The 26,462-nt window shown below is 42.0% G+C and overlaps 3 protein-coding genes and 1 pseudogene across 3 annotated transcripts in view; 1 reads left to right on the top strand and 3 right to left on the bottom strand.

Moving 5' to 3' along the window:
* LOC116055152 (protein NLRC3-like) overlaps window positions 1-21,629 on the top strand; it is a 48,071-nt gene extending 26,442 nt beyond the window's left edge. Inside the window, exon 10 of the mRNA XM_031306955.2 lies at window positions 20,758-21,629. Coding sequence (XP_031162815.2) covers window positions 20,758-21,290 — 533 coding nt within the window. The 3' untranslated portion in view covers window positions 21,291-21,629. The remainder of the gene's footprint in view (window positions 1-20,757) is intronic.
* Window positions 1-26,462, bottom strand: part of LOC116055156 (SE-cephalotoxin-like) — a 521,701-nt gene that overhangs the window by 409,361 nt on the left and 85,878 nt on the right. The gene's annotated exons all lie outside the window — the stretch shown is intronic.
* Window positions 1-26,462, bottom strand: part of LOC116062301 — a 1,036,964-nt pseudogene that overhangs the window by 935,394 nt on the left and 75,108 nt on the right.
* Window positions 107-3,128, bottom strand: LOC118494118. Its single transcript, XM_035996672.1, has 4 exons — window positions 2,819-3,128; window positions 2,504-2,659; window positions 2,174-2,266; window positions 107-905 (listed from the first exon to the last, which is right to left on the bottom strand). The coding sequence occupies exons 1-4, from the start codon at window positions 2,954-2,956 to the stop codon at window positions 618-620; spliced, it is 675 nt and encodes a 224-aa protein (XP_035852565.1). The 5' UTR covers window positions 2,957-3,128; the 3' UTR covers window positions 107-617.

The following is a 26,462-nucleotide window of genomic DNA, read 5'->3' as shown; positions in this document are numbered from 1 at the left end:
TGGCAATCCATCGAGAAAAGGACTATAATGTATGAATGTCACATTATTTTGAACTATTACAAATAACAGGAGTTTTATAAGTAACAAGAGACCAAAACAAATTGAGAAAATACAGTTCAACTGCTGGTGGTGCAAACTATGAACAGCAGCAGTCATGTTCTCATAATTGCTGTATATTACCACGGTCCACATTAGCTTTTACTATTCTCTAAAACCCCACTAGGCTTCTGACACTTGAAAACAGATTGCAATCCTTTTGTCTTTTGTACCAGAAGACATTTTAGAAATTAACATTCACCACACAAAGTGATGTTTTCCATGCAAGTCTACTTTTTCCTTCACCGTTTACAGAACAAATTCTTAATTTCTCAATTTGTTGAACTTCTATTCTTTTTTTTTAACTTGACAACTCCACCAGAACCACACTGACAGTGTTATGTTACCAGACATGGGTTTCCACAAAAAAATGAGAAAAATTCTGTAAATGAAGTATGTGTCTCTTATTTACATTTAACAATGACCCCTTTCATTCTCCTGCAAGGTTTGTGAATACAAGCTAGAACACAGAACAAAAACATGCTGTATCCAAATGTCTGTTTCTTCGAATAATCCATTCTTTAGAGCTTGACACTCATTGTCTTTGGTTCAATCTCCATGAAGATTTTCTGCAGCGCATCAAAAGTGTATTTGAGCTCACCTGGATAGCTCAAGTTTAGAGCGTAGATGAGGCCAAATAACATGGCCCATGCATGTGTAACTGATGGCAGCTTGTTAAGGACTTCCACGCCTTCTATTACAACCCCAACATCCTGTGGTGGCTGGAGAGGATCCTCCTCCTCCCTTATAACAAACACTGCCATTGTACACCTCTCGAGCTCCGTTTCAGCTTGGTCCTTCTGAGCAACCTTATATAAAGACAAGAGATTTATTTTAAAAGTTATTCTGATTAAACCTTTGTGTTGCACCAATATAAAGAAATACCCATGCAAACGTTTTTTTTTTAAATCAAATTTGTAAATACAAATTAATTAAATTAATTGGGGGTCTTTTGGAAATGTAATGACTTGCAAATTCCAGCAGATAGTAAATGGCAGCTCCTCCAAGTATTTTTCTCATAGCAAACATTTGACTTCATCACAAGTAAAGCATTAGTAGAAGTATTACTATTGTCCTCCAAAACATAACAAAAACATTAACAGTACATACTTCTAGGGTTGCACTATAATGACACAACTGCCTTGTGCTTTCATATTTTCAATAGTTTCAGAATCTGTCCACAGCTTGATACCTTACACAATGCAATATTTGGAATGTCCAGGCTTCCATTGCTCTGTCTGCACTACTGCTGCTGCTCTGAAGAGAAATATTTTATGTAATATATTATTTGTTTTTTTTGACCGGATTCTCTTCTATGTAGCTTGATGCGGCAAGGTTTTTTTTTTTTTTTTTTATCTCTTACACTCATCTATGCTGAGAAAACAGGGATTCAATCAGTTCTGCTGAATTGATTCTTCCCTTAACACTCAGTAAGGGCACTTCAAATCAAACTGTAATAGGAATAAAATTAGAGGAATAAAAGTTACCAGCACATGCTTTATTTTAACAAGTTTAGAATTTTTTGGGATTTAAAAACACCCAAAAAGTTTGCACTCATAAATATCGAAAGACATTTCAAAATAAAAAAATAAAAAAATGCTGCTACTAACATCTAACGTTCAAAAACTATACGTTGGATAATTTCTCATTGATAAACACCCTCAAAAGTAGTTATAATTTTTAAACAGTACATTACCATGGAAATCTTTACAATGTCAGCTCTACCTCCCACCAAATTTAAATTGACTCATAGCGCCACCGTTTGTTGTGGAGGAGGCTAGCTACGCTAAACTGGATAGCCACCTAGCAGACAGGGGTTGATTTTTGTTTTGGAAAGGGGAATAAATGTATTATGTCCTTCAAACCTCGCCAGGTAACGAGTATCAATATCACACATGATCTAGGTACAACATTTAACCATTACTAGCCCAAAATCCACAGAACCAGCCTGAAAATGAATTAAATCTGAAATGATTGTATGAAACTCTACGAAGCATAGCTGTGTAGTTGTCGCACCTGTTCGACTTTTAATATTTGTTTATCTTGTCCAAAGTGATTATTGCATATGACTACTTACCAGATACTCCTTGATAAGTTTGTCCACATCCTCCCCAAGGTACACAATAAGAGACTTCAGCAGGCACTCTCTCTTTACATTTACCTCAAGACTCTAGATGAGAGCACAAACAGTAAAAAATCATGCTGTTCAGTTTTACAACTTGATTGAAGATGCAACTGCCACACAATGCACATGGGTTCTTTGGTTAACAGTAATTGTTATTTACAAATGCTTTGAGTAAACCAGTTAAAAAGTCAGTCCAACTCAGAAGAGAAGCATGGCACATCTTCCAAAGTGTATTCTAACTCTACAAATTTGATTTGATGTACTGAGCGAGTACATACATACCTGATCCAAAAGTCTCAGTATGTTCCGGGTCTTCTCTCTGACAGCTCCTCCCTTGTTTCTGATGATATCAATCATCTTGCTGTGGTGCTTGTCCAAGGAAGCCAGGAACCGCGGTTGAAGGGGAACAGTTGTAATCCTCATGAATTCAGCATTGATCTTTAAAAAAAATAGCACATTACAAGATGTGGTGTGTAAGATCTTATTTTGACATCTAGGGCCTAAACATGCATTATGGCTCATTAGCAGATTTCTAATGGTAGGGGAGAATATTATAGAACAGAACTATTGCAATGGATTTACAAAAAAGTTACTTACCTCATCCATTGAGAACAATGCGGGCCATCTGACTTTTAAGTCCTCCACTCCTAATTCCTTCTCCACAATTTCATGTCTCCGCAGTGAAAAAGTCTTGGCCATTTTGTCCTTTATCAGTGCACGGTTGTTTCGTTTCATCACCTCACTTAGAAGTAACAGTCTCTCGTTTTCCAACTTGTCTGGGGTCTCTCCAGTTGGAATGTCAGGTATGTGGTTGGCTTCTCCTCTCTTAGGTCTCTTTACTTTTTTTGCTGGCAATGCATCCTCTGGAGCTTTGGACTTAAGTGAATTTGCAAGTAATTCAGAACACCCAATGCTGAGTTCGGTAGTTGCCCATTTTGGTTTTAACCGCTGCTTCCACCCGTAACAACCGTTGTATGAACCAGGTTCAGAGAGGCATGGATGCTTCTTGATTAGTGCTTCGGCAACGTCACTGAAGTCAGAATCTGTTGGGTAGGCCTTGTACTTGAATATCTCTTCAGCTACCTTTTCCAGAATATCAGATTTTGTTTTTGAACTAGGTGTCAACCTTGTCATGTTTGACCTATACACCACATTCCCCTTCTCTAACTGCAGTTCAGTGTCATAGGAGAACGTTGGTATCGGAAACTCTCTTGGCCACATCTGAGTTCTTATAGAGACAGAGCTGGAGGGTGTGGAAAGGAGCTCTGTGTCATCTGATTGAGTTGACAAATCATCACAGACAGTAAGATTAAGTCCTTGGCTGCAATCATCAGTTATTGGGATGACCTTGACAGTTGCCAAATCCTCAAGTTCAGCAGTAGATGTCAAGTTCACTAACGCATCTCCAAAGTCTCTGTCTTGGTACTGCAGTCTGAAATTCCCATTTAACCCACACACTTTCCGGACTTCATCCATAAGCTGCTCCATTGTCTCTGGAATTCCATCAGTCAGAATTAGCTTCCTGGTGTCATCAGGATTCAAAACAACTCGCAACTTGGCTGGCCTTTTCACTGTCATGTCCGCCCATCAAAAAGAATCTAGTAAAAACAAGAATAAAAAAAACATTAGTATTGGTTGTATGGTCCATAACTTTCATCTAATTACTCATCAACAATTTTATGATTAACAATCCCCCTTATCAATATTATAGTGATAGAAGTTTTACACTTTCTGAAATTCCCATAAATTTGTGTCAAAAGTTAAACTGCTATGGCCTTTAAGCAGTGTCTTTTTTACATTATGAGAGGACAGCAAAAGAAAGAAAAGCAAGGCATTCTCAAACATTTCCAATCCTACATTCATTCATATTCAACCTTATGCATGTATGTATCTCTTCAGAGAGATGAGGCGCCGTCCATCAACCATGTAGTGAGCCAGAGGGTAGGGATCTGTCAGTTCATGCACCCCAACAAGCCTTAGTTCCCTAGCAGTAGATGTGACCAAGTCATAAGCTCTGTAATGTTCCAGGTACCAGGCATCCCATTTTTTGACAATGAAAATTAGTCTCTCCTGTAGAACAATCATATGAACTATTTCCCAGAACTCTGGAAGTCCAGCCAGCGACCCATGGGCTACCACCATTCCAATCTTGTAGTTGAAGCCATCATAGGATGCACTTTTTGCAAGGTTCACAGTGTCCACATGTTGATGTCTTTGCTTTACTGCCAATGCAATGTCCTCATTAATAACATCAAGGGGAAGTGTTGAAACATCAGTCACCTCCAAAGATGGCTTAAAAAATCTACACATGTGCAGATTATATGCAGTCTGAAATTGGTGCCTTTGAGCTAATGAATACAATACATTTTTGTAACAATTTGTATGACGAATTACTCTTTTAAAGAAGCTATGTTTTGCTTCAAATCTCATAGTCTATAGTGCTACAAGGGGTCCGAAATGGCGTATTAACCCTGGATAATGCTCCAAGTAATGATGTTTGGGCCAAATTCTTTGATCAGGGAAAACTTCTTGGAATACCGTCCTGTGTTCAGATATCTTGAAGTCAAGATAACAAATAGAGTCCTCCGTGTGAAAAGGTGCAACAACCAGTTCCACAATGTCCTTTAATTCACAGAGGACTTGCCAGGCTGGTTCGTTTGAAGGAACTCTGGTCCCGATGAAGAAAGGAAGAAATCTCAACAGGCTCCAATTCTCGTGTGCATTTCCTCCAATTGTTGTCTTTGCCGCGTAGGTGAGGGGCACAAGATGGGGACGGTTTGTCTTATCAGTCCACTTAAATGGAAATGTTGTTATTGCTTCATTTAAATTGGCTAATGTGAAATATTTTTTTGAAATTAACACAGTAAGAAAGAAAAGAGCAATCTCAACAGGGATAATTCCTTCAAACAGATCATGAGCTATATCTGGGGGGAAACTCTGCGTCACACTGAAATATGACAGATTTTCTGACAGCACACACTTCCTTTTTACACCAAAATGACTAGACAGTGAATTTTCTTCAATAACTTTAAGATGAGCAGTATGTATATCCTTGCTTCTTACACAAAATGCTCCGGACTTGACTTCTGTTGTTTGAATGTCTACATTTTCTGCTGTACAAAATCTGCAAACATATTTACCTGCAAAACTTTCCACAAAACCTGCAATACCATGGGCTCCGAGATTGTCTGCTACTACACAATGAACAAAGCCTTTCAGAGATTTCCCCAACTTGGCAATGAATAGTCCTTGTTGTTCTAATATAATAAGATCATCTACTAAGGGCTTCAAAACACTCTCAAATCCATAGCACTTAACATCCTCACTATGAATAAGTGCAGCTAAATATATATTAGAAAGCGATGAGTGACAACTAGCAGGCAAGTTCCCCAATGCCCAATATACACCACAAATTTTATGTTTTTTTCTGGAGGTACCAAGGGGATTACATATTTCAAAATCATCTACATATAAAATAAGTGAAATAGCACACTCCTTTGACAACGGCAAATTTTCTCTGTAATTAATACCATCATAAAAAGACAAATTTTATCAGATTGAATTTGATATGAAGATTTTAAATTAGTTGCTTTGTCCAAAAAAGTTTCACAACTTAGAATCTGCTGTAAAGATTTTAGAATAGAGATATACTGAAATGATTTTTTGTTTTGGTAGTCAAGCACAAATTCTACAGATTCTACAATATTAAAATGTTTTTTGTAGTAAGTCTTTCGCTTCCAGGCAGTGGAAAGAGGGCCACGGCCACTACAAGAAGTAGTGATTGGATTTGACTTACAGAGAGTAGATGCTAGGTCTTGCAGAATAGTTTCATCTACTTGACAGTTACCATTCTGTAAGTGCTGAGCTAAGGTTTGATGGATAAGAGGGACCGAAGCAGTGCCTATTAAATAGTCAAACTCTTGCAAAAGTTCATCAACAGCCACACTAGAAACAAGATAAATATGTTCTAGCTTTAGTAAAAGGGAGGCAACTTTGAGCTCAACATTACATGTCAAGTCATTTAAATCCTGCACATCAAAACTGGAATCACCCAAGTCATCTGTACTTAATTCATCTAAGGGCTCAGTACCAACACTATCAATCTGGATACTGCTACAATGATTTTCAGCAGAAAGATTTACGCTTGACTCCTTTTTCTCAACTACTTCAGGCTTTAGGTCAGTTTCAGAACAATCCTTATGATTTCTGCTTCTGTGAGTTCGGAACAAACCATAAACATTTGTTTTGTAGGAACACCCCTGAAACACACAAACTACTGTTTCATGTTTTTTCAGGTGCTCCGCTATATGTTGAAAATAGTCTTTTACATTTGAATGTTGATTGCAACTGCATAAAAGACATTTAAATGTGGTAAGTTCTGTTTGTGAGGATTGCTGATGACATCTTGACAAGTGGCTCAAAAGTGCATTCCAAGTCTTGCAGGTACATGGACAGTTGAAATAGATGCAGTGATAGGAATGGTGACGTCCATAATGTCTGTGTTCAAGCTTATAATGTTTAAGTAGCTCAGATCTTCGTGAAACAGATGTACCACAGTCTTTGCATTTCCACATTCATCAGAAGACTAGGAAAGAAAGAAAAGTAGACCCACCTTACCAATGTGCCACTTAATACAGTTTGCATGATGCAGAATGGTACATTTGCATGCAGTTTATATAAACAGTTGTGTTTTTGTCATTTACTTCAGCAGGAAAGCAACGCCTTTTTAAAGCAACAGATATTTCATTTTACTAGTTCATGGTGGTAGAGGTATCATTACTTGTCTCCATATACCTCTACAATTGATCACACTATCCAGAAATATGTCCCTACTTTGCAATTATTCAAAAGCTGTAATACGTGAATAGGTTTATACAGTATGAAACACAATAAACTGATGTTCTTACAATTACTGCAATCATTTAAATCAATTGAAAGTTTACTTAAACTGCATGAAATGACTTACTATTTATTTAATAGTTTATTGCCTGGTCAAATGAACTTACAGTAAGGTGGGTAACTTTGTGATATTTGTTTTGACTAGAGATGTGACGAGACACTTTCATACTGCCATTCACTATATTATAAATGTAACTAAAGCAATTTTAATTACATTACTAATACATATTACATTAGTATATTGAAATATATTAGGCTATCGGCTGCATCTCTATTTTGGGTTTTTAATTCGTAATTGAACATACGTGCAAATGTTCACTTAATTCCGGGACTTACCGAATTCAGTAATGGCTAAAATTGTGACCTTTTCAGGAAACAGCAAACCTGTAAAGACAAAGAAAAAGGCGAGATTTCACATTTAGTTTTACATGGGGATATTAGCATTATCCATTATTGTCACTAAAAACTATCAATTAAATCAGAAATATTAGCGATATTGTATTATACAGACCCATCCATCCATCCATCTTCTTCCGCTTATCCGGTAACGGGTCGCGGGGGTAGCAGCTCCAGCAGGGGACCCCAAACTTCCCTTTCCCGAGCCACATTAACCAGCTCCGACTGGGGGATCCCGAGGCGTTCCCAGGCCAGGTTGGAGATATAATCCCTCCACCTAGTCCTGGGTCTTCCCCGAGGCCTCCTCCCAGCTGGACGTGCCTGGAACACCTCCCTAGGGAGGCGCCCAGGGGGCATCCTTACCAGATGCCCGAACCACCTCAACTGGCTCCTTTCGATGCGAAGGAGCAGCGGCTCTACTCCGAGCTCCTCACGGATGACTGAGCTTCTCACCCTATCTCTAAGGGAGACGCCAGCCACCCTCCTGAGGAAACCCATTTCGGCCGCTTGTACCCTGGATCTCGTTCTTTCGGTCATGACCCAGCCTTCATGACCATAGGTGAGGGTAGGAACGAAAACTGACCGGTAGATTGAGAGCTTTGCCTTCTGGCTCAGCTCTCTTTTCGTCACAACGGTGCGATAAATTGAGTGTAATACCGCACCCGCTGCGCCGATTCTCCGACCAATCTCCCGCTCCATTGTTCCCTCACTCGCGAACAAGACTCCAAGGTACTTGAACTCCTTCACTTGGGGTAAAGACTCATTCCCTACCTGGAGAAGGCACTCCATCGGTTTCCTGCTGAGAACCATGGCCTCAGATTTAGAGGTGCTGATCCTCATCCCAGCCGCTTCACACTCGGCTGCGAACCGATCCAGTGAGTGCTGAAGGTCACAGGCCGACGATGCCATAAGGACCACATCATCCGCAAAAAGCAGCGATGAGATCCCCAGCTCACCAAACTGCAACCCCTCTCCACCCCGACTACAACTCAATATCCTGTCCATAAATACTACAAACAGGATTGGTGACAAAGCGCAGCCCTGGCGGAGGCCAACTCTCACCTGAAACGAGTCCGACTTACTGCCGAGAACCCGGACACAGCTCTCGCTTTGGTCGTACAGAGATTGGATGGCCCTGAGAAGGGACCCCCTCACCCCATACTCCCGCAGCACCTCCCACAGTATCTCCCGGGGGACCCGGTCATACGCCTTCTCCAGATCCACAAAGCACATGTAGACTGGTTGGGCATACTCCCAGGCTCCCTCCAGGATCCTTGCGAGAGTAAAGATCTGGTCCGTTGTTCCACGACCAGGACGGAATCCGCATTGTTCCTCTTCAACCTGAGGTTCGACTATCGACCGAACCCTCCTTTCCAGCACCTTGGAGTAGACTTTACCGGGGAGGCTGAGAAGTGTGATACCCCTGTAATTGGCACACACCCTCTGGTTCCCCTTTTTGAAAAGGGGAACCACCACCCCGGTCTGCCACTCCTTAGGCACCGTCCCCGACTTCCACGCAATGTTGAAGAGGCGTGTCAACCAAGACAACCCCTCCACACCCAGAGCTTTAAGCATTTCTGGACGGATCTCATCAATCCCTGGGGCTTTGCCACTGTGGAGTTGTTTAACTACCTCAGCAACTTCCACCAGGGAAATTGACGACAATCCCCCATCATCCTCCAGCTCTGCCTCTACCATAGAGGGCGTATTAGTCGGATTTAGGAGTTCCTCAAAGTGCTCCTTCCACCGCCCTATTACCTCTTCAGTTGAGGTCAGCAGCATCCCATCCTTACTGTACACAGCTTGGATGGTTCCCCGCTTCCCCCTCCTGAGGTGGCGAACGGTTTTCCAGAAGCACCTTGGTGCCGACCGAAAGTCCTTCTCCATGTCTTCTCCGAACTTTTCCCACACCCGCTGCTTTGCCTCTTTCACGGCAGAGGCTGCAGCCCTTCGGGCCCTTCGGTACCTTGCAACTGCCTCCGGAGTCCTCTGGGATAACATATCCCGGAAAGACTCCTTCTTCAGTCGGACGGCTTCCCTGACCACCGGTGTCCACCACGGTGTTCGTGGGTTACCGCCCCTTGAGGCACCTAAGACCCTAAGACCACAGCTCCCCACCGCAGCTTCAGCAATGGAAACTTTGAACATTGTCCACTCGGGTTCAATGCCCCCAGCCTCGACAGGGATGCACGAAAAGCTCCGCCGGAGGTGTGAGTTGAAAGTCTGTCGGACAGGGGCCTCCTTCAGACGTTCCCAATTTACCCGCACTACCCGTTTGGGCTTACCAGGTCTGTCCAGAGTCTTCCCCCACCCTCTGACCCAACTCACCACCAGATGGTGATCAGTTGACAGCTCTGCCCCTCTCTTCACCCGAGTGTCCAAAACATACGGCCTCAGATCAGATGAAACGATTATAAAATCGATCATTGACCTTTGGCCTAGGGTGCTCTGGTACCAAGTACACTTATGAGCATCCCTATGTTCGAACATGGTGTTCGTTATAGACAATCCATGACTAGCACAGAAGTCCAACAACAAACAACCACTCTGGTTTAGATCAGGGAGGCCGTTCCTCCCAATCACGCCTCTCCATGTGTCTCCATCATTTCCCACGTGCGCGTTGAAGTCCCCCAGTAGAACTATGGAGTCCCCTACTGGAGCCCCATACAGGACTCCATTCAAGGTCTCCAAGAAGGCCGAATACTCCGAACTCTTGTTTGGTGCATATGCACAAACAACAGTCAGAGTTTTCCCCCCCACAACCCGCAGGCGTAGGGAGGCGACCCTCTCGTCCACCGGGGTAAACTCCAACGTAGCGGCGCTCAGCCGGGGGCTTGTGAGTATCCCCACACCTGCCCGGCGCCTCACACCCTGGGCAACTCCGGAGAAGAAAAGAGTCCAACCCCTATCCAGGAGTATGGTTCCAGAACCGAGACTGTGCGTAGAGGTAAGCCCCACCAGATCCAACTGGTAGCGCTCCACCTCCCGCACAAGTTCCGGCTCCTTCCCCCACAGAGAGGTGACGTTCCACGTCCCCAGAGCCAGCGTCTGCCGCCCGGGTCTGGTCCGTCGAGGCCCCTGACCTTCACTGCCACCCATGTGGCAGCGCACCCGACCCCAGCGGTTCCTCCCACAGGTGGTGGGCCCATGGGTTGGAGAGATAGGTGCCACGTAGCTATTTCGGGCTGTGCCCGGCCGGGCTCCGTGGCAAACCCGGCCACCAGGCGCTCGCTGACGGGCCCTCCATCTGGGCCTGGCTCCAGACGGGGGCCCCGGGCTTCCTCCGGGCAGGGTCACTCCATCTCTACCTCGTTTTTTCGTATTATACAGACATATTATAGAATTAAACAAATTCCTTTTTAATCAGTACTCATGAAAGAGCAAGAGGACCAAAGTTATGATATCCCTCAAAGTAAAACTGTAAATCTGGATTAAAAAGTCTCTATGGCACAGAAAACGGTCACCTATTAATCCCTCTATTGCTAAACTGAACAGATGCACGGGTAGCGATGTGCAGAGCACTTCTTTAAGTGTCATTAATCACTAAAACTAGTTAATTAAAAGTTGTTCATTGCTTGAGCGGAGCTCCGACTGCGAATTCCAACTCATTGAACTGAAATACTCCCGTTTATAATTCTGGACGTTTTTTTTCCATCGACTTTTAAAAGAAAATTGACCAGGGTGCATTTTATCAGACATGAAGCCGACACGTTAAATTGCTGTCGGATTAACACAAACAGACCACGAGCTGTGGCTGTGTAACGTTAAACATATCTGCGGTGGATTAAAGATAAGGTGGGCAGGCAAACGTCTGTGACCACAGTCAAACTAACGTTACATTTTTATTTGTTAAATACACTTTTTAGTAATTTGTTCTTTAGTATTTTACTCCGAAGGTTTATGCCACTTACAGTAACATGCATTTAAGCTGTCAAATGCGACAAAATGTCGACGTTGACGAGTTTTACCTTCTTCGCCTCACTGTGCTCTGCTGCCAGCTCTGTGTGTACGGCGTGTGCGAGCCGCTGATGTGTCGAAGTCTGTTCCACCATCGAATAGTATTTCCCTCCTGTTTAAATGCATATAGACACAACTGTGATTAGCGATAAGGTGGTTCAAATTCAGGTATTGTTAGGGGAAACATATCGACGGGGGAATAGTATTCCACATACAGCTTAATTTATGGTAGCGGCGGTGTTCCGGTCGTGAGGTGCACACCTCCCCGCCCTCGGTAAAAACACGTCTAGAGACCAGAACAGGCCCTCTCCTACTTTTTAAGCACGATTTAAATACGAGCGTTATCATACTACCATTATTTTTTTCACACAGATGCAACAAACGAATCTCCCTGTGCATGTGTAAAGAATGCAAATAACTTAGTTTAGCTAACGTTACCTAGCTAGCTAGCTAGTGTTAGCTAAACGTGCGCAAATTACAAAAGCAGTTGTAAAGTAGTTGTAAAGTAGTTGCCCTTCCTTCCACTAACTTTAAATGAACATGGAAAACAAACGCTACCATTAAAACAACACAATAAGACTTCTTACCTTGTTTAAACGAGTTTCCTTGAAAAAACCCAAACAACGTCTTCATCGAAGCGAGGTAATGGCAGACAGTAGCAAAACTCAGAATGATGCAAGGTCATGGCCATGGGGTTACGCATAGGGGTTACGTCGTTACGTACGTCACATGACATGAAAACCTCTGGTTTAAAGTGAAAATATAATTTAAGTACAATTGTTGCTTTTAATTTTTTCTATGGGGAGTGTTATCTGCTTTTATGCAAACGGAAATAAACAGGTTTATCCTAGAAACCATGATTTTCAACTAGACTAACATAAAAATGCACTTTAAATAAATGACACAGTGGTTTCACTTTTTTCAGTGCCCCGGCCGGCTTTTTCACAGTTATAATGTGCACTTTCTAATACCATGGACCTCTTACAGGCTTTTAAGCTTCACACATAATCACATATCATCACATACTATTGTCTTGTCATATAATTTCAATGCTGTATCAATTAGTATTACTTTAAAACACTTTTAGATTTTAACAGACTTACAAAGATGATGCTGCTGAATTCTCACACCTAAAAATCTCCTAAATGAGCTATGCAGAGTTTTGATATAACAGCTCTCTGGCTTAACTTTCAATGTCTGGCCCATGTAAGAATTTCAGCATCATCATCAGTATCTCCGGTTTTTCAATTTGCCTTTTGTCCTACGTCCTTCTCTTAAAAATCATGTCTCAGGGTCACCAATTGTTTGTATTTTTTGAGTTTTTGAGAAAGGAGAGGCTCGGGTCCAGTGAAGATTTAATGAAAAGATTTAATAACGAAATGACATGACAGAACAAGATTTTACACTGCAGCGGATTAAAAAGATGCTTCTCCCTTGTGGATTCATATTAATCAGTCCCTCTCCGAACTTACGTATGTTCACTATATCCTCCTAGACATGTGGGCGGTTCCTTTTCCCCACGTGGATTAAATGCATTCCCTTTGGTCCGTTGTCACCCAAAATAATATCCATGTGTCCTGAGGTTACTTCCATTCACAAGGCCAGGCAAGGCAAGGCAGCTTTATTTGTATAGCATATTTCAGTAACAAGGCAATTCAAAGTGCTTTACATAAAAACGATTAAAAAAAAATAAAAAACAGATAAAATACAAACATTAAACAAAACATTTTTTTGTCATATCCACTATTGGTCACTCTGGGACGTGTGGTTTACTCTTCTTGCCACCCATCTTGGCGTGGAAACGTACTTTTATTTTAAAATATAGTCGTCACTATAAGTTTTAGTTTCTTTCATTGGAAAAACTTTGCAAAAACCCTTTTGGTTGAAATTCACTCTTTTTGTAATTATATTTTGATTAGTGATCTCATGTCAACCAGTTGAAATTCACACTTTGTTGTAATTAGTGATCTCAGCTCAACCTAAAACCCTATTGATTGAAATTCACACTCACACATTTGTGATCTTATTTCAACCTTAAACCCTTTACTCTTCGTAAAAGGCTGGTTCTTAGTAAAACCTGCTAAGAGTGCGACAGAATGCAAGACTCAGAGACAAAAGGGTTTATTAGGATAAAGGAGAGAAGTGAGGGAGAGGGAGGGAGAGGGGGTGAGAGGAGGCGGACACCAGGGACCAGAGTGAAGGCACGAGGGCTGAGGCTGGGGAAGGAGAGGGAGCTCTGGGAGAACGGGGAGACCAAGGGCGAGAAGTCCAAGGAAGAGGCACGGGAACCCAAGGAGCAGAGGAGTCGAAGAGGGGAAGGCTGGAAGCAGAATGGAGCGGGGAGCCGCGAGAAGGGGACCGGGTGGTGAGGCTAGCTGACTGGAGACAATGAAGCATGGTGAAGATGATGGCTGTAGGAAACAAACACAGAGAGAGGGATTCAGACAAAGGCAAATACAAGCGATTTCCTGAGGCGCTTGTAGCGTGCGTCACCAGGGTGGCTGAAACAACGATCAAGCGAGGATGGTGAGTGGATCCGTGGTTTAAGTATTGGTCTTGATTGGAGCTGATGACTGGCAGGTGAGTACGGCAGGAGAGGTGATGATGAGGTGACAAGCAGGTGTGGGAAGTCAACTGGCCAGTGAAGGCAGGGGGGAAGGGAAAACAAGGGAGAAACAGAGAGAGGCAGGGCAAACAGAGAAAATGGCAGGAAACACAATGGGAAACGAAACAGAAAACAAAACAGAAAATTCACAGCCAGCCACACAGCAACCATCACAAAAACCCACACAATGAAATCTGGAATAATGATGACAGTAACCATAAAAGTAAAATAATACACAATACCATTACAAAACCCCACATGAACAAAAACACTTAGTTTCCTGTCTTCGTCTGTACAACAATTTTGTTGACTTTTGAATTTTGGTCAGGAAATTCCTCTTCCTGCATATTATCAGTAGAAATGAACAATTATTTAAAGAAAGGCACCATAAAAAAAGAAAGGTCTTCAGCCTTGGTTTAAAAGAACTGAGAGTTGCAGCGGACCTGCAGTTATCTGGAAGTTTGTTCCAGATATGTGGAGCATAAAAACTAAACGCTGCTTCCCCCTGTTTAGTTCTGACTCTGGGGACAGAAAGAAGCCCTGTCCCGGACGACCTGAGAGGTCTGGGTGGTTCATAGTTTACTAGCAGATCAGAAATGTATTTTGGCCCTAAACCATTTAGTCATTTATAAACTAGGAAAAGTATTTTGAAATAAATTCTTTGAGGCACAGGTAGCCAGTGTAAAGACTTCAGAACTGGAGTGATGTGATCCACTTTCTTGGTTTTAGTGAGGACTCGAGCAGCAGCGTTCTGAATCAGCTGCAGCTGTCTGAGTGATTTTTTTAGGGAGACCTGTAAAACACTGTTACAGTAGTCTAGTCTACTGAAGATAAAAGCATGGACAAGTTTTTTCAAATCTTGCTGAGACATAAGTTCTTTACACCTTGATTAAGGTGGTAATAGGCTGACTTTGTAATTATCTTAATGTGGCTGTTGAAATTCAGGTCTGAGTCCATGACTACACCAAGATTTCTGGCTTTGTCTGTTGTTTTTAACATTGTCGTTTGAAGCTGTGCTGACTTTTAATCGTTCCTCTTTCTCTCAAAAAACAACCACCTCAGTTTTTTCTTCATTTAATTTAAGAAAGTTCTGGCACATCCAGTCGTTAATTTGTTCAATGCACTTACTCAGTTTTTGTATTGGACTATAGTCCCCTGGCGATAAGGTTATGTAAATGCGTGTGTCGTCCGCATAACTGTGGTAACTTATTTTGTTGTTTTCCATAATTTGAGCCAGTGGAAGCATATAGATGTTAAACAGGAGAGGCCCCAGAACGGAGCCTTGGGGAACTCCGCAAGTCATATTTGTATGCTCAGATGCATAATTACCTATAGATACAAAGTAGTCCCTATTCTTCAAATAGGATTCAAACCAGTTTAGTACTGAGCCGGAAAGGCCAACCCAGTTTTCCAATCGGTCTAGTAATATGTCATGGTCGACTGTCAAATGCAGCACTGAGATCAAGTAATACTAAGACTGAAATTTTGCCACTGTCTATGTTTAAGTGGATGTCGTCGAAGACGATAATTAAAGACTTTAACAAGAGCCGTCTCAGTGCTGTGGTATGGTCAAAAACCCGACTGGAAGGCATCAAAACCATTGTTTAGTAACAAGAAAAGATTGAGTTGTTGAAAAATCGCTTTTCATATTAGGTTCATAGGTTTCATTTTGGCCTATAGTTGCTCATTAGTGCCATGTCTAGATTGTTCTTTTTTAAGCGTGGCTTGATGACTGCAGTTTTCAGGGCCAGTGGGACGATACCTGAGAGAAGAGATGTGTTTACAATCTGTAGAAGATCAGAAGCAGTGACGGACTGGGAACAAAAAACGGCCCTGGCATTTCCACCCACCAGCAGCCCACCGGTGTGGGGGGGGCGCAGATAGAACTTTTGACGCACGAAAGAACATGCACTTTTGATAGCCCCAGTAATGGTGAACGCAAACTCCCATGATATAAACAACTGCACCAAAACATAGACATATATATATAAAAAAAATAAAATAAATCATCAGAGCCAGCCGCTCCATAATAATATAATATTCTGAAGTAGCCAAACTTACTGTACCCACACTCCCTCCTGCAGCATTAGTCTCCATCTCTGTTGCTTCAGGTAATCCACATTCATACCCACAGCAGGCTTGTTGTTCTGTGTTGGTTAGTTCCATAGATTCGTTATCCATGTCTATCTCTTCATCCTCCTCTTGCTCGTTTTGTTCTTCCTCTTCCTCATATTCCTCACTGTCCTGTCTTTCTCCCTGGTGTGCTGGCTCAGATGTGTCGCTAACATGCTAGCAGTATTAGCGCTAATGCTAGCTGAAGCTGCACTTGATTTTAAAAACAAATCAGTCAGTTTGCAGCACTTTTCAACGTCAGCCAACAGTGCTCTCTTATATTTCTCTCTCTTTTTCTCTGCCCCCCCTTTGTGTCGCTTGATGCCTCGATTTTTTTTTTTGTCAACAGTATAGCTTCCAACTTCCAATTTTCAACTTCCAACAACCACTCTGAGGCAGACCGTATATATAAAGATGCAGACCTGGTCTACGTCTACTCGATTCTGTCTTGAAATTCCCAGAAGGCATTGCTTCATTTTAACTTTTGCAAACAAATATTCAATTAAAAGAAATGCAGGTAGATTTGTTTTATTTCAAACCATGCACGTTTATGTTTTTGAACATCTGATCAGAAGACAAACAATTTGAAACATTTTTGAAAAGGCCCGTTGGTAAAATATCAAGGCGACAGGAGGTTTTCAGATGTTGTATAATGTCCTCTAGGTTTTTATGGTTGATCATATGAAATTGTGTCATATTGGAATTTGTTTTGCCTGGACACTGTGACAACACATATCCTGCACTTGATATGGAGGCACTGACAGTTTGTCTAATTTTCTGAATTTTGTCTTCGAAGAAGGAGGCAAAATCATTGCAGGCTCTGGTAGATAAAAGTTAAGATGCTACTGGTACTGGAGGGTTTGTTAACTATCAACAGTAGCAAACAAAGCACGTGAATTATTATTGTTTCTGGCGATAATGTCAGAGAAGGACCGCCTTGCATTCCTCAGTTCCAAATTATAAATGTGAAGTCTCTCTTTATAGGTGTTATAATGTACCTGGAGATTAGTTTTTTGCCACCTGTGTTCAGCTTTTCTTCTCTCTTTTTTCTGTTCTTACCCGTGTGTCATTTCTCCATGGATATCTTTTCTTACCAGAGACAGCTTTGATCTTAGTGGGAGCAATGGCATCAATAACATTTGTAATTTTACAATTGAAATTTTCTACAAGCTCAGTGACTGAGACCCCAGAGAGGGCGGGTGTGGAGGAGAAAAGCTGAATGAATGTTTCACTGGTGTTTTCAGTGATATACCATTTTCTGATTAACTTTGTTTGGACACTTTTGTGCACATAGATAGTGTCGTTCAAGAAAACACAGAAATGATCAGAGAGAACAGCATCAGTCACCACAACCTTGGAAATGTGTAGACCCTTGGAGTTAATCAAGTCCAGAGTGTGCCCCTTGTTGTGTGTGGGCTCCGTCACATGCTGAGTCAGTCCATAGTTCTCAAAAACACAACACAGTTCTTTGGTCCCTCTATCCTGAGGGTTGTCAGCATGAATGTTAAAATCACCAGCAATAATTACACAGTCAAAGTTAATACAGATCATAGACAGCAGTTCAGTAAAGTCATCAAAGAAAGCTGCACAGTATCTAGGTGGTCTGTAGATATTTAGAAATATAGCTTGAGGGAAGGACCTTAGTTGAAGAGCCACATATTCAAAAGAAGCAAAATTTCCATAAGATATTTGAGTACATTGGAATGAGTCATTAAACAAAATGGCGACTCCACCTCCTTTCTTATTCACTCTATGCTCATTCATAAAACTGAAGATATGGGGAGCTGACTCGATGAGAACAGCAGCACTGTTATTCTGGTCTAGCCAGGTTTCAGTTAAAAACATAAAATCAAGATTGTGCTTAATAATAAAATCATTGATTAAAAATGATTTTCCTGCCAAAGACCTGACGTTTAGTAATGCTAGTGTTAGTGTGTTAAAATAATTTGGGACAGGCTGTGGCTGACGAGGAATGGATGCTAAATTTGCTAAGTTTGCAGTTAAGTGCTTCTTTTTCTTACTTAGCGGATTCATCATTCTTTTTCTATTACCTATTACAACATAGATTGAGGACGAATTTAATACACAGGGCCCAGGCTTGTCCTGGAAAGAGTCATGAGTGCCACTAGGCATGCAGCCTGGGCCCAGCACATATCAGTTAAAGCTTGCTGCATTTTGTACACAAGCATACTTATCAGTTTGGGGAGAAGGAGTTAGCTGCCGTCCTTAAGGGGGCAGAGGTGCCTGGCGTTTTACTTTTGGTGACTGAGTCAAAACGGGGGCAGTTTGATGCTGGGGGCGAATGATGGGAGAAGGCAGGGGGGTAAGTTTGGTTCCAGCATCTATCAGCTGCTCCATCCGGTCAGTGAACCCCAACATGAGGCAGGGGGAAAGAGGGGAAAGGGTGAGTGGAGAGAGCGATGGCATGGGCGAGGTATCTCTGCTCTGTGGTCTCCCATGGTCAAATCTTTGCTCAGGTGTAGGCTGTAGTGGATCACTGCCGCACTTTGTTGTGTCTTCCTCTTGTTTAGATTTGTGTTGTCTTGTGTCCTTGGCCGAGGGAGCAGATGTGTGGCGCAGAAAGTAAAGTAGGTTATAGGTGAACAGCTTTACTCCTGGCTTGTTAAGGAAAAGTCCATCTGCTTTAAAAAGATGACGCAATCCAGGTTATCAGATGGATGTCCAGGGTCCTGCAGCAGTGGATCAGATCTGTTATCGACTTGCACACCCGGTTGTTGGGGAGGCATTTTGCAGCTGTCCACGGCTGTGTCCTACTAAGTACATGGGTTGAAGAGGCGCTCTGCCTGGATGGTAATGCAGGCCAGCCGTTCATATCACAAATCTCAGGGTGCTGTGCCCTGCCCATTAGTCGTCCTCCCATTTCCCAGGAAAATGATTTACTCTTAGGCTTTGCACCAAAAGAGTTCCAGGGAGGACTACCACTTATTGATTTATTACCCATTCCACAGCCCTCCTGTTTCTTTGTAGTATTGTTGGTACTAATTAGCCGTGTGTTAGCATGCTTTTGTCCATTGTTTTGGGTCCATGGTAAAGTGTCATTCCCACATGATCCGTTCACTTCCACATTTACTTCTAACCGGTGAATTTTGGTTTCCAGAACTGCAATCTTCTGAAGGAGTTTGTAGTAGTCCTCCATGGAGAAGGGAGGCATCTTGCTGCTAATGAGCTTTAGCTAAGTACCACTGAGTTTCCAATCACTGTAGGACAGGCTTGAGCTATTTGTAGGCCATGCTCACGCAGAAAAATGTTGAAATATGGCAATAGTCTACTATGTCTACAAAAAATGTATAGTCCAGTGATTTATAAGTATCCAAGAGCTGCTGCTCATAGTTTCTCTCAGAGGAAAAGCAAGATTATCAGCAGAGGCAGGAGCAAGCAGCAAAGCGTCTGCACTGTAAGAAGCAGGAAGCAACAAGATGAAAGGTCCTACCATGTGGCTGTCAATTCTTTTCAAGCTGCAGGAATAAACATTATTTTGTTCTAATCTAGTCTGCGCCAGCAGCGGTTGGCTCCAAGACTGATAGACAAAAGGTTTATTCCTGCCGCGTGAACAAAGAGCTTCCTCCTGTATGGTAAGTGACAGACATGACCTAATTAACACAATAAGCTTGGGAATCAGTCTGAAAGATATTGAATTGGGTCTAACAGTATTGATACAATCCTTTTCGCCTACCCAGCTGCAGCGTACATTGAAAACATCAAAACATAAAAGTACATTGATATAAAAAATCAGCATTGTTTTAACTTTTTTTTAACTCAACACAAACGTTAATACAGTGTGTCTGGGAAACACAACGTCTTCTGCAGCGGGGGAGTCAGAGGAACCATTCGCTAACGTTAGCTTCTTGTCTCATCTTGGGTCTGATAAACAGTAAATTCATCAAGTTCAGTGCTTATAACAGTGTTTTCCAATCTACTGTAGCTGTCATATTTCACGGGAGCCGCAGGAGCACAGTCTTCATGGTCAATCAGACATCGAAGCTTTCGTTGCTGTTTGTCATTCTTCCTGGGGAGAAATTGTGGTACTCTTGCTGTTGTTTATATTTTGGTTGTCATGACTTCGCAACCCACTTGCCAGTGGATTGTTATATTTACTTGTCTGATGTGGTGTTTTACTTGCCCTGGGCCATCGGGAAATCCTTATTGTTGAGACCTGCACTGACTTCACACTAGTGTACACATGGTTTTAGAGCCAGCTGCAGGTGATCAGGTGGAAATGGAAAACAGGCTGAGAGACAGAATCTTAATAATAAAACATTGTTTGTTGTGATCGTGTGTTTTCAGTCTACACAGCTGTAAATCTGTCAATCACTATCAGATGTATTTATAAACTGAATGAATTGTTATAACTGGATTGTTGAAGTTAAAGTTTGTTAAACATCATTCACAGCTAAATATGAAATCAAAGTTTAAATGATTTTCTTTCAGTAATTGTCAGTAAAGTTTTTATTAAATTTATTAAATAAATTTAATAAAAACTTTATTAAATGTATTAAATTGTCAGATAATAACCTGCAGCTGTATTGTTTCTTGTTCTCTCCATCAGATGTCTGTGAACTGGAACTGGACACAAACACAGTACACAGAAACCTCAAACTGTCTGACAACAACAGGAAGGTGACACATGTGGGAGAGGATCAGTCATATCCTGATCATCCAGACAGATTTGACTTCTGTCCTGAGCTGTTGTGTAGAAATGGTCTGACTGGTCGCTCTTACTGGGAGGTTGAGAGGAGAGGAAGGGTTCATATATCAGTGAGTTACAGAGGAATCAGGAGGAGAGGAGGCAGTGAAGACTGTTGGTTTGGAGGGAATGATCAGTCCTGGAGTCTGATCTGCTCTGATGATGGTTACTCTGTCTGGCACAATAACAGAAGAACAGTCCTCACTTCCTCCTCTGTCTCTAACAGAGTAGCAGTGTATGTGGACTGTCCTGCTGGCTCTCTGTCCTTCTACACAGTCTCCTCTGACTCACTGATCCACCTCCACACCTTCAACACCACATTCACTCTTCCTCTTTATCCTGGATTTTGGGTTCACTCTGGTTCCTCAGTGTCTCTGTGTCCTCTGCAGGACTGAGAGTCTCTCCTGTGGACAGAAACACTGACTGAAGATCAGCTGCTGAAATCAAAGTTCAGTCTGTTCACCATCACACACACTCTGCACTGTGAAGTAGATCTGTCTCAGACTCAAACACTAAACATTCATTTGTCTGATTTCATCTCTTTGATTATCAACATTTAAACTAACTAAAACACTTTATGATTCCTGTCATCAGCTGGCTCTCTTTACCTGAGGATACACTGTATAAAGCTGAGTGAATGTGATGTTACTTGAAGTTTTTGTAAATCTGTGTCGATGGATACGAGCTGTACCAAGAGCTTCTCTGATATCAGATTTGTGTTGTAATAAACTTTTATATTTATAGGTCCAATGTGTGGGATCATATATCGCAATCAACTCTCTCGCGCCATGCATTTCAAAGTACATATTATGGTACGGTAGCCTTCACGCTTTTTTCTGATGACGCCGGTCTCTTTCTCTTTTCAATATCCTTTTTCTTTTTCTGGGCAAAGAAGAAGACTCCTGTTCCTGAAATTTGGATTTTGAATATGTGTGGTCCTCCATGTTTCCTTCTTCAAACTTGCCAGGGCCGGGAAGCGACGATACCCATTAGCAGCATTAGCAGCACCTGCGAGTTTATCATGTGACAGCGAAAATGCGAAAGGCGGAGCAGTATATCCTGTATGTCCCTTACCAGCTAACATATTCCAGGATGGCGCATGAATATGGAGCGTCTACCCCAGTTCATGCAAACGCAAATGTAAAATTTCAAGCCAATAGGAATACTTGCAGTTGATGGTGGCGGTAAATATTCATGAAAAGGACAAGTTTGTCAACGGGCAACACAGATTTTGAGAATGAACAACTAAAAACGTTACACACTGGACCTTTAAGTCAGAACAACTGAGGCTGTGAGGCTGAGACTAAAATATTATTTAACGTTATATGTTCACTATAAACACCTCTATTATATATAGACGTAAAATATATATAAGGGTCTGAGGCTGAAACTAAAATATTAATTTTTAAAGTAATTAAAGCTGTCAGATACTGTAAATGCAGTGGAGTAGAAGTAGAAAGTGGGATGAAAAAATAGTACAAGTAATGAAAATGTACTTGAGAGAATGTACTAATCGGAAAGACAGCACTGTCAAGACTAAGCCCCTAATAAGATAAGATAAACTTTATTGACCCCACACTAGAGCTTAGATCTGGCCTAAAAAATTAAGCCCGACCCTACCCGAGCCCGAGCACGTAGTGTCCGAACCCGGCCCGGTCCGACACAAAGTAATTATGAGCCCGATTTAAACCCGACACTTTTTTAAGACGTGGGCCGTTATAACTGACGTTCTCAACTACAATTCCGAGTTGTTTGAACTGCAGAAATCTGTTTAGAATTATCATAATGAATAATGCAACAAGGAGGAAGCACGTTAACTGCGTTGTTTGTTTATTCCGAATGGAACATATCGCAAATGGATCCGAATGAAGAATTAATTAAAATTTATTAATTAATTAATTCTGTTTATTAACACACACACACACAACAGAAATTACAATTTACACTCTGTTTGTTAGAAATCACTACACACAGGCCTGAAATACACACCTGCTCAGGACCTATTCATGCACAAATGGAGAGATGTCAGAGTGAGTGGGCTGCCAGTGCTGGACCAGCACCCTGAGCAGTTGGGGGGGGGGGGGGGGGGGACAGTGCCTTGCTCAAGAGCACCTGGTAGTGCCCAGGAGGTGAACTGGCATCTCTCCAGCTACCAATCCACACGCTGTACTTTGGTCCGTACTGGGACTTGAACCGGCGACCCTCCGGTACCCAACCCAACTCCCTACGGACTGAGCTACTGCCACCCCAAGAAATGTGAAGAAAAAAAAAAAGAACAATGATGAACACAGAAAATGAAGAAGCGTGAACCCTAATGTAATTTAACAAGGTTTTAGAATATAGAATATTTTTAAACAAAATAAATAGCCTATGTTTTAAGCCTATTATAAAACGCACTGCAAAAACGCTGCTTCATGTCCCTAAAAAAATAGATTTTTAGCAATGATCTAAAACATACAAAATGAACAATGAACTTTGAATGGCCTACTCTTATAGGCATATAAGTAAGCAAGTTAATATAAATAGAATAATTTGAAAACACAACAAATATGCCTATTTTGATATTTTAAAATGCAGGCATAGTGCAATAACTCAAATCTCACATTGAGGGATCAAGGGGATGGGCTAATGATGCGGGGTACAATGATTACACTCCAATATTAAAAAAAATGGACATACAAAATTAACAAAGTAATGTTGGTTTACACTAAATGAAAAAGTCTTATTAAATTGAGCAGGTTCAAATACTCCAGGTTGACGGGCCTGTCAGTTCTGGATGGTAGCCTCCCGCCTGTGTATGAACCTGTAAATGAAGTGTGGGGAATTGATTAAACCAAGGCTATGCTGTCTGCTATACATAAATGTAACCATTATATAATAGCATATTAATCACAAAGCTATAGCCTACTTACATGGTTCTACATGTTGTCATCATGCAAGAACAAGATTGCATCCACAGTTTCTGGTTTCAGAGCGGTCCTCCTCTGCTCTATCGTTCGGCCAGCTGCGCTGAACACCCGCTCGCTGCTGCTGTTGCTGCTGCTTGCTGGAATGCAGAGGACGGATCTTGCCAGCCTGGCTAGTTTGGGATACACCAATCCGTTGACTTTCCACCATTTCAGTAGGTCCCTGTCGTCATCCATGGCATGCCTCTGTGTATTGTACATGGCCAGTTCATCCTCATCTGGTTTGTTATCAACGTCGTCTTGGTTCTCCCACTCAGCAAAGTCGGGGTCTCTCTCCGGTGGTGGTGTGAAGCCAGTACTGCTCACAGCCGCTGCAGCATCTTCCTCCACAGACAAGAGTAGGGTGCAAACATGGGCATGTACTTCAGATATCTCTTCAGGAGACATCATCCTCAATTTGTTGAATTTGGGCCAGAGAAAAACAGCAACTTTGTGCAGCATGTTCACCTGGATTTTTTGTATTATGAACCCGGCATGTCTCTGGTGCACAAATGTTTGCGAGAGTCGGTGGGAGAGGGCTGGCAATGTCTCTTCAGTCTCTCAAGCCAGAGGCAGACCAGGTTTATGGTTGTATATTTGTCGCCCTCCAACTCTCTCTGGGCATTATAGAATGGCTCCAAAAAGGTGACCAGAAAGCTCAATAAATCAGGTTCAATATTTTCGATGCGCTCACTGCGGGTCTCCAGCTTCTCTCATAGCTCCGGGTATATGTCCTGAACTGACTTGAGTGTGAGGTAAATTGTGCTAAATCGTGTCTCCCCCATCTGGAGCACTGTCTTCGATAATTGCGCAGCCAGGCCAGATTGTTTCACATATCTCACAAGTCCTTTAGCAGCAGATATGGTCTCTCCAATATCCAGCGCGTTGTCAGCCAGTGCGTCGGCATGCAGACCATGGCGAAGGACAGTATTGATTAGGTGATCGAGACAAGACAGTCTCCTGTATGGTTCCAGGGCTTTGATTATGTTGCTGCCTTGATCTGTTACCCACACTATTTGGCTGAGGGAGTTTGGGTCGAGGCCAAATTTGTTGACCAGCTATTTCGCGTCTGATATTTTTCCCCGTTTTAGCATCCTCCACGGGAAACATTGCTGTGGTGAGAGTTTTACCAACTAATGTATAGTCATCGGTGATATAATGGCACGTTATTGTGATGTAACTTAGCTTTTTGTAGTCATCAGTCCACATATCCGTGCTCATCCCTACATCTCCATTCTTGAGAGCATCTTTGAGCGTCTGTGCCAGAACTTCCCTCCTCTCATCGGCCTTTTCTAGGCAAGCCTTGGAAACGGTGCTATGGTGAGGCAGGGTGGACTGGGCTGATACACGACCATAAGTAGCACCAACATTGATCAATTCTTGAGCTAGCCCCTGGAAGCCCTCGCCACTTACAAAATAAAATGGCCTTATGTCCCTGCAGCAAAACTCAACGCATTTCTTTGTGAGGGCTTGCCTCGCCCTCAGGGGTATGCTTGGAGACCTAACAAAAGAGGACAGTGAAGGCTGACTATCATCTTTTCTGCCAAGGCAAGTCTGCTTCATGTGTCTGGTTAACCCAGTCTCACTCAAAAGCGTACAAATAACACGGGTTTACATACGTGAAAATACGTGCAATGTGTACGCCAAAGTCAAATTCTTCGTGCAGTAGATATGCGGAGTGCTCCAATAATAGTAAGGGAGACCAGTGCGTTTTATATGCACGCGGCTCTTGCGACCTTGCTCACACGTTCGGAAAGGCTCGGAGCTTCCGAAAACGGACGAGATATCCCCATCTACGACACGACGAGGAAGCTACAGGAGTTGCACGGTTACACGAGAGGTAAGAAAATGTGGAATGTGGCTCTTTTAATCTTTCCACAGGCTGTCTATAATGTTACAACCATACAGTAAAATACCTACAATAATATTACCAGCTTTGACATTAGTATATCAATGAACTTTGCTTTAGTTTTATGTCCGCTAAAGGAGGACGCTTGGCTAATGTTAGCTGACTTAGCTAGCTAGCTAACTGCTTTGCTCGGGGCAGTTTGTCTAGCTAATATGACCGATTTTATTCATAATTGTAAATTTTTGTGGTTAACATTGGACTTAGCTATAGCTGAAGACAGCAGCTGTAAGATTACGTCGAACAGACATTTAATTCTGTGATCTTTTCTCAGTGCGCGATGTTATGGTTATTTATGCGGCCTTGTCGAAAAGTGTGTTTATGTCAGTCAGTCAGTATTATGATATCTTGATTTTTATTACAAACAGAGGTAACGTTACATGTACCGCAAGACTATATGGAGCGTATTTTAACATTCTTAGGCTATATGTTGTTACTTTTCTTTTTTTTTTTTTTTTTTAATGGTTAGCTAGGTTTTAAATCCCCTATCAAGTAAAGCTACCACGCATGTGCATCACCTGTTGCATGCTGGTTAGATTTGTGTTTTTTGTTTTTATTATTCTTATTTATTTAGAATTCAATTTACAAAAAATCAGTCATCACAGTTCGTAGACATAAAACTGTACATAAATAGGTACACATGACATAATATGAAAGTAAGTAAGAAAGTTATATTTTAAACAAAAGAGAATAAAATAATAAATAAGTAAAGAGGT

Source organism: Sander lucioperca, chromosome 21 (assembly GCF_008315115.2).
Source record: "Sander lucioperca isolate FBNREF2018 chromosome 21, SLUC_FBN_1.2, whole genome shotgun sequence".
Taxonomy (NCBI): Eukaryota; Metazoa; Chordata; class Actinopteri; order Perciformes; family Percidae; genus Sander; species Sander lucioperca.
The sequence above is the reverse complement of the archived record's forward strand: the minus strand, read 5'-3'. Positions and strand labels throughout refer to the sequence as shown.

What these genes read in the sequence shown, in the direction of transcription:
- LOC118494118 (XM_035996672.1), bottom strand. Translation starts at nt 2,956, where the DNA reads ATGAAACGAAACAACCGTGCACTGATAAAGGACAAAATGGCCAAGACT. An exon ending in CATTGTTCTCAATGGATGAG is followed by an intron (nt 2,660 to 2,818) that starts GTAAGTAACTTT and finishes TTTTTTTTAAAG; the next exon opens with ATCAATGCTGAATTCATGAG. An exon ending in TACTGAGACTTTTGGATCAG is followed by an intron (nt 2,267 to 2,503) that starts GTATGTATGTAC and finishes GCTCTCATCTAG; the next exon opens with AGTCTTGAGGTAAATGTAAA.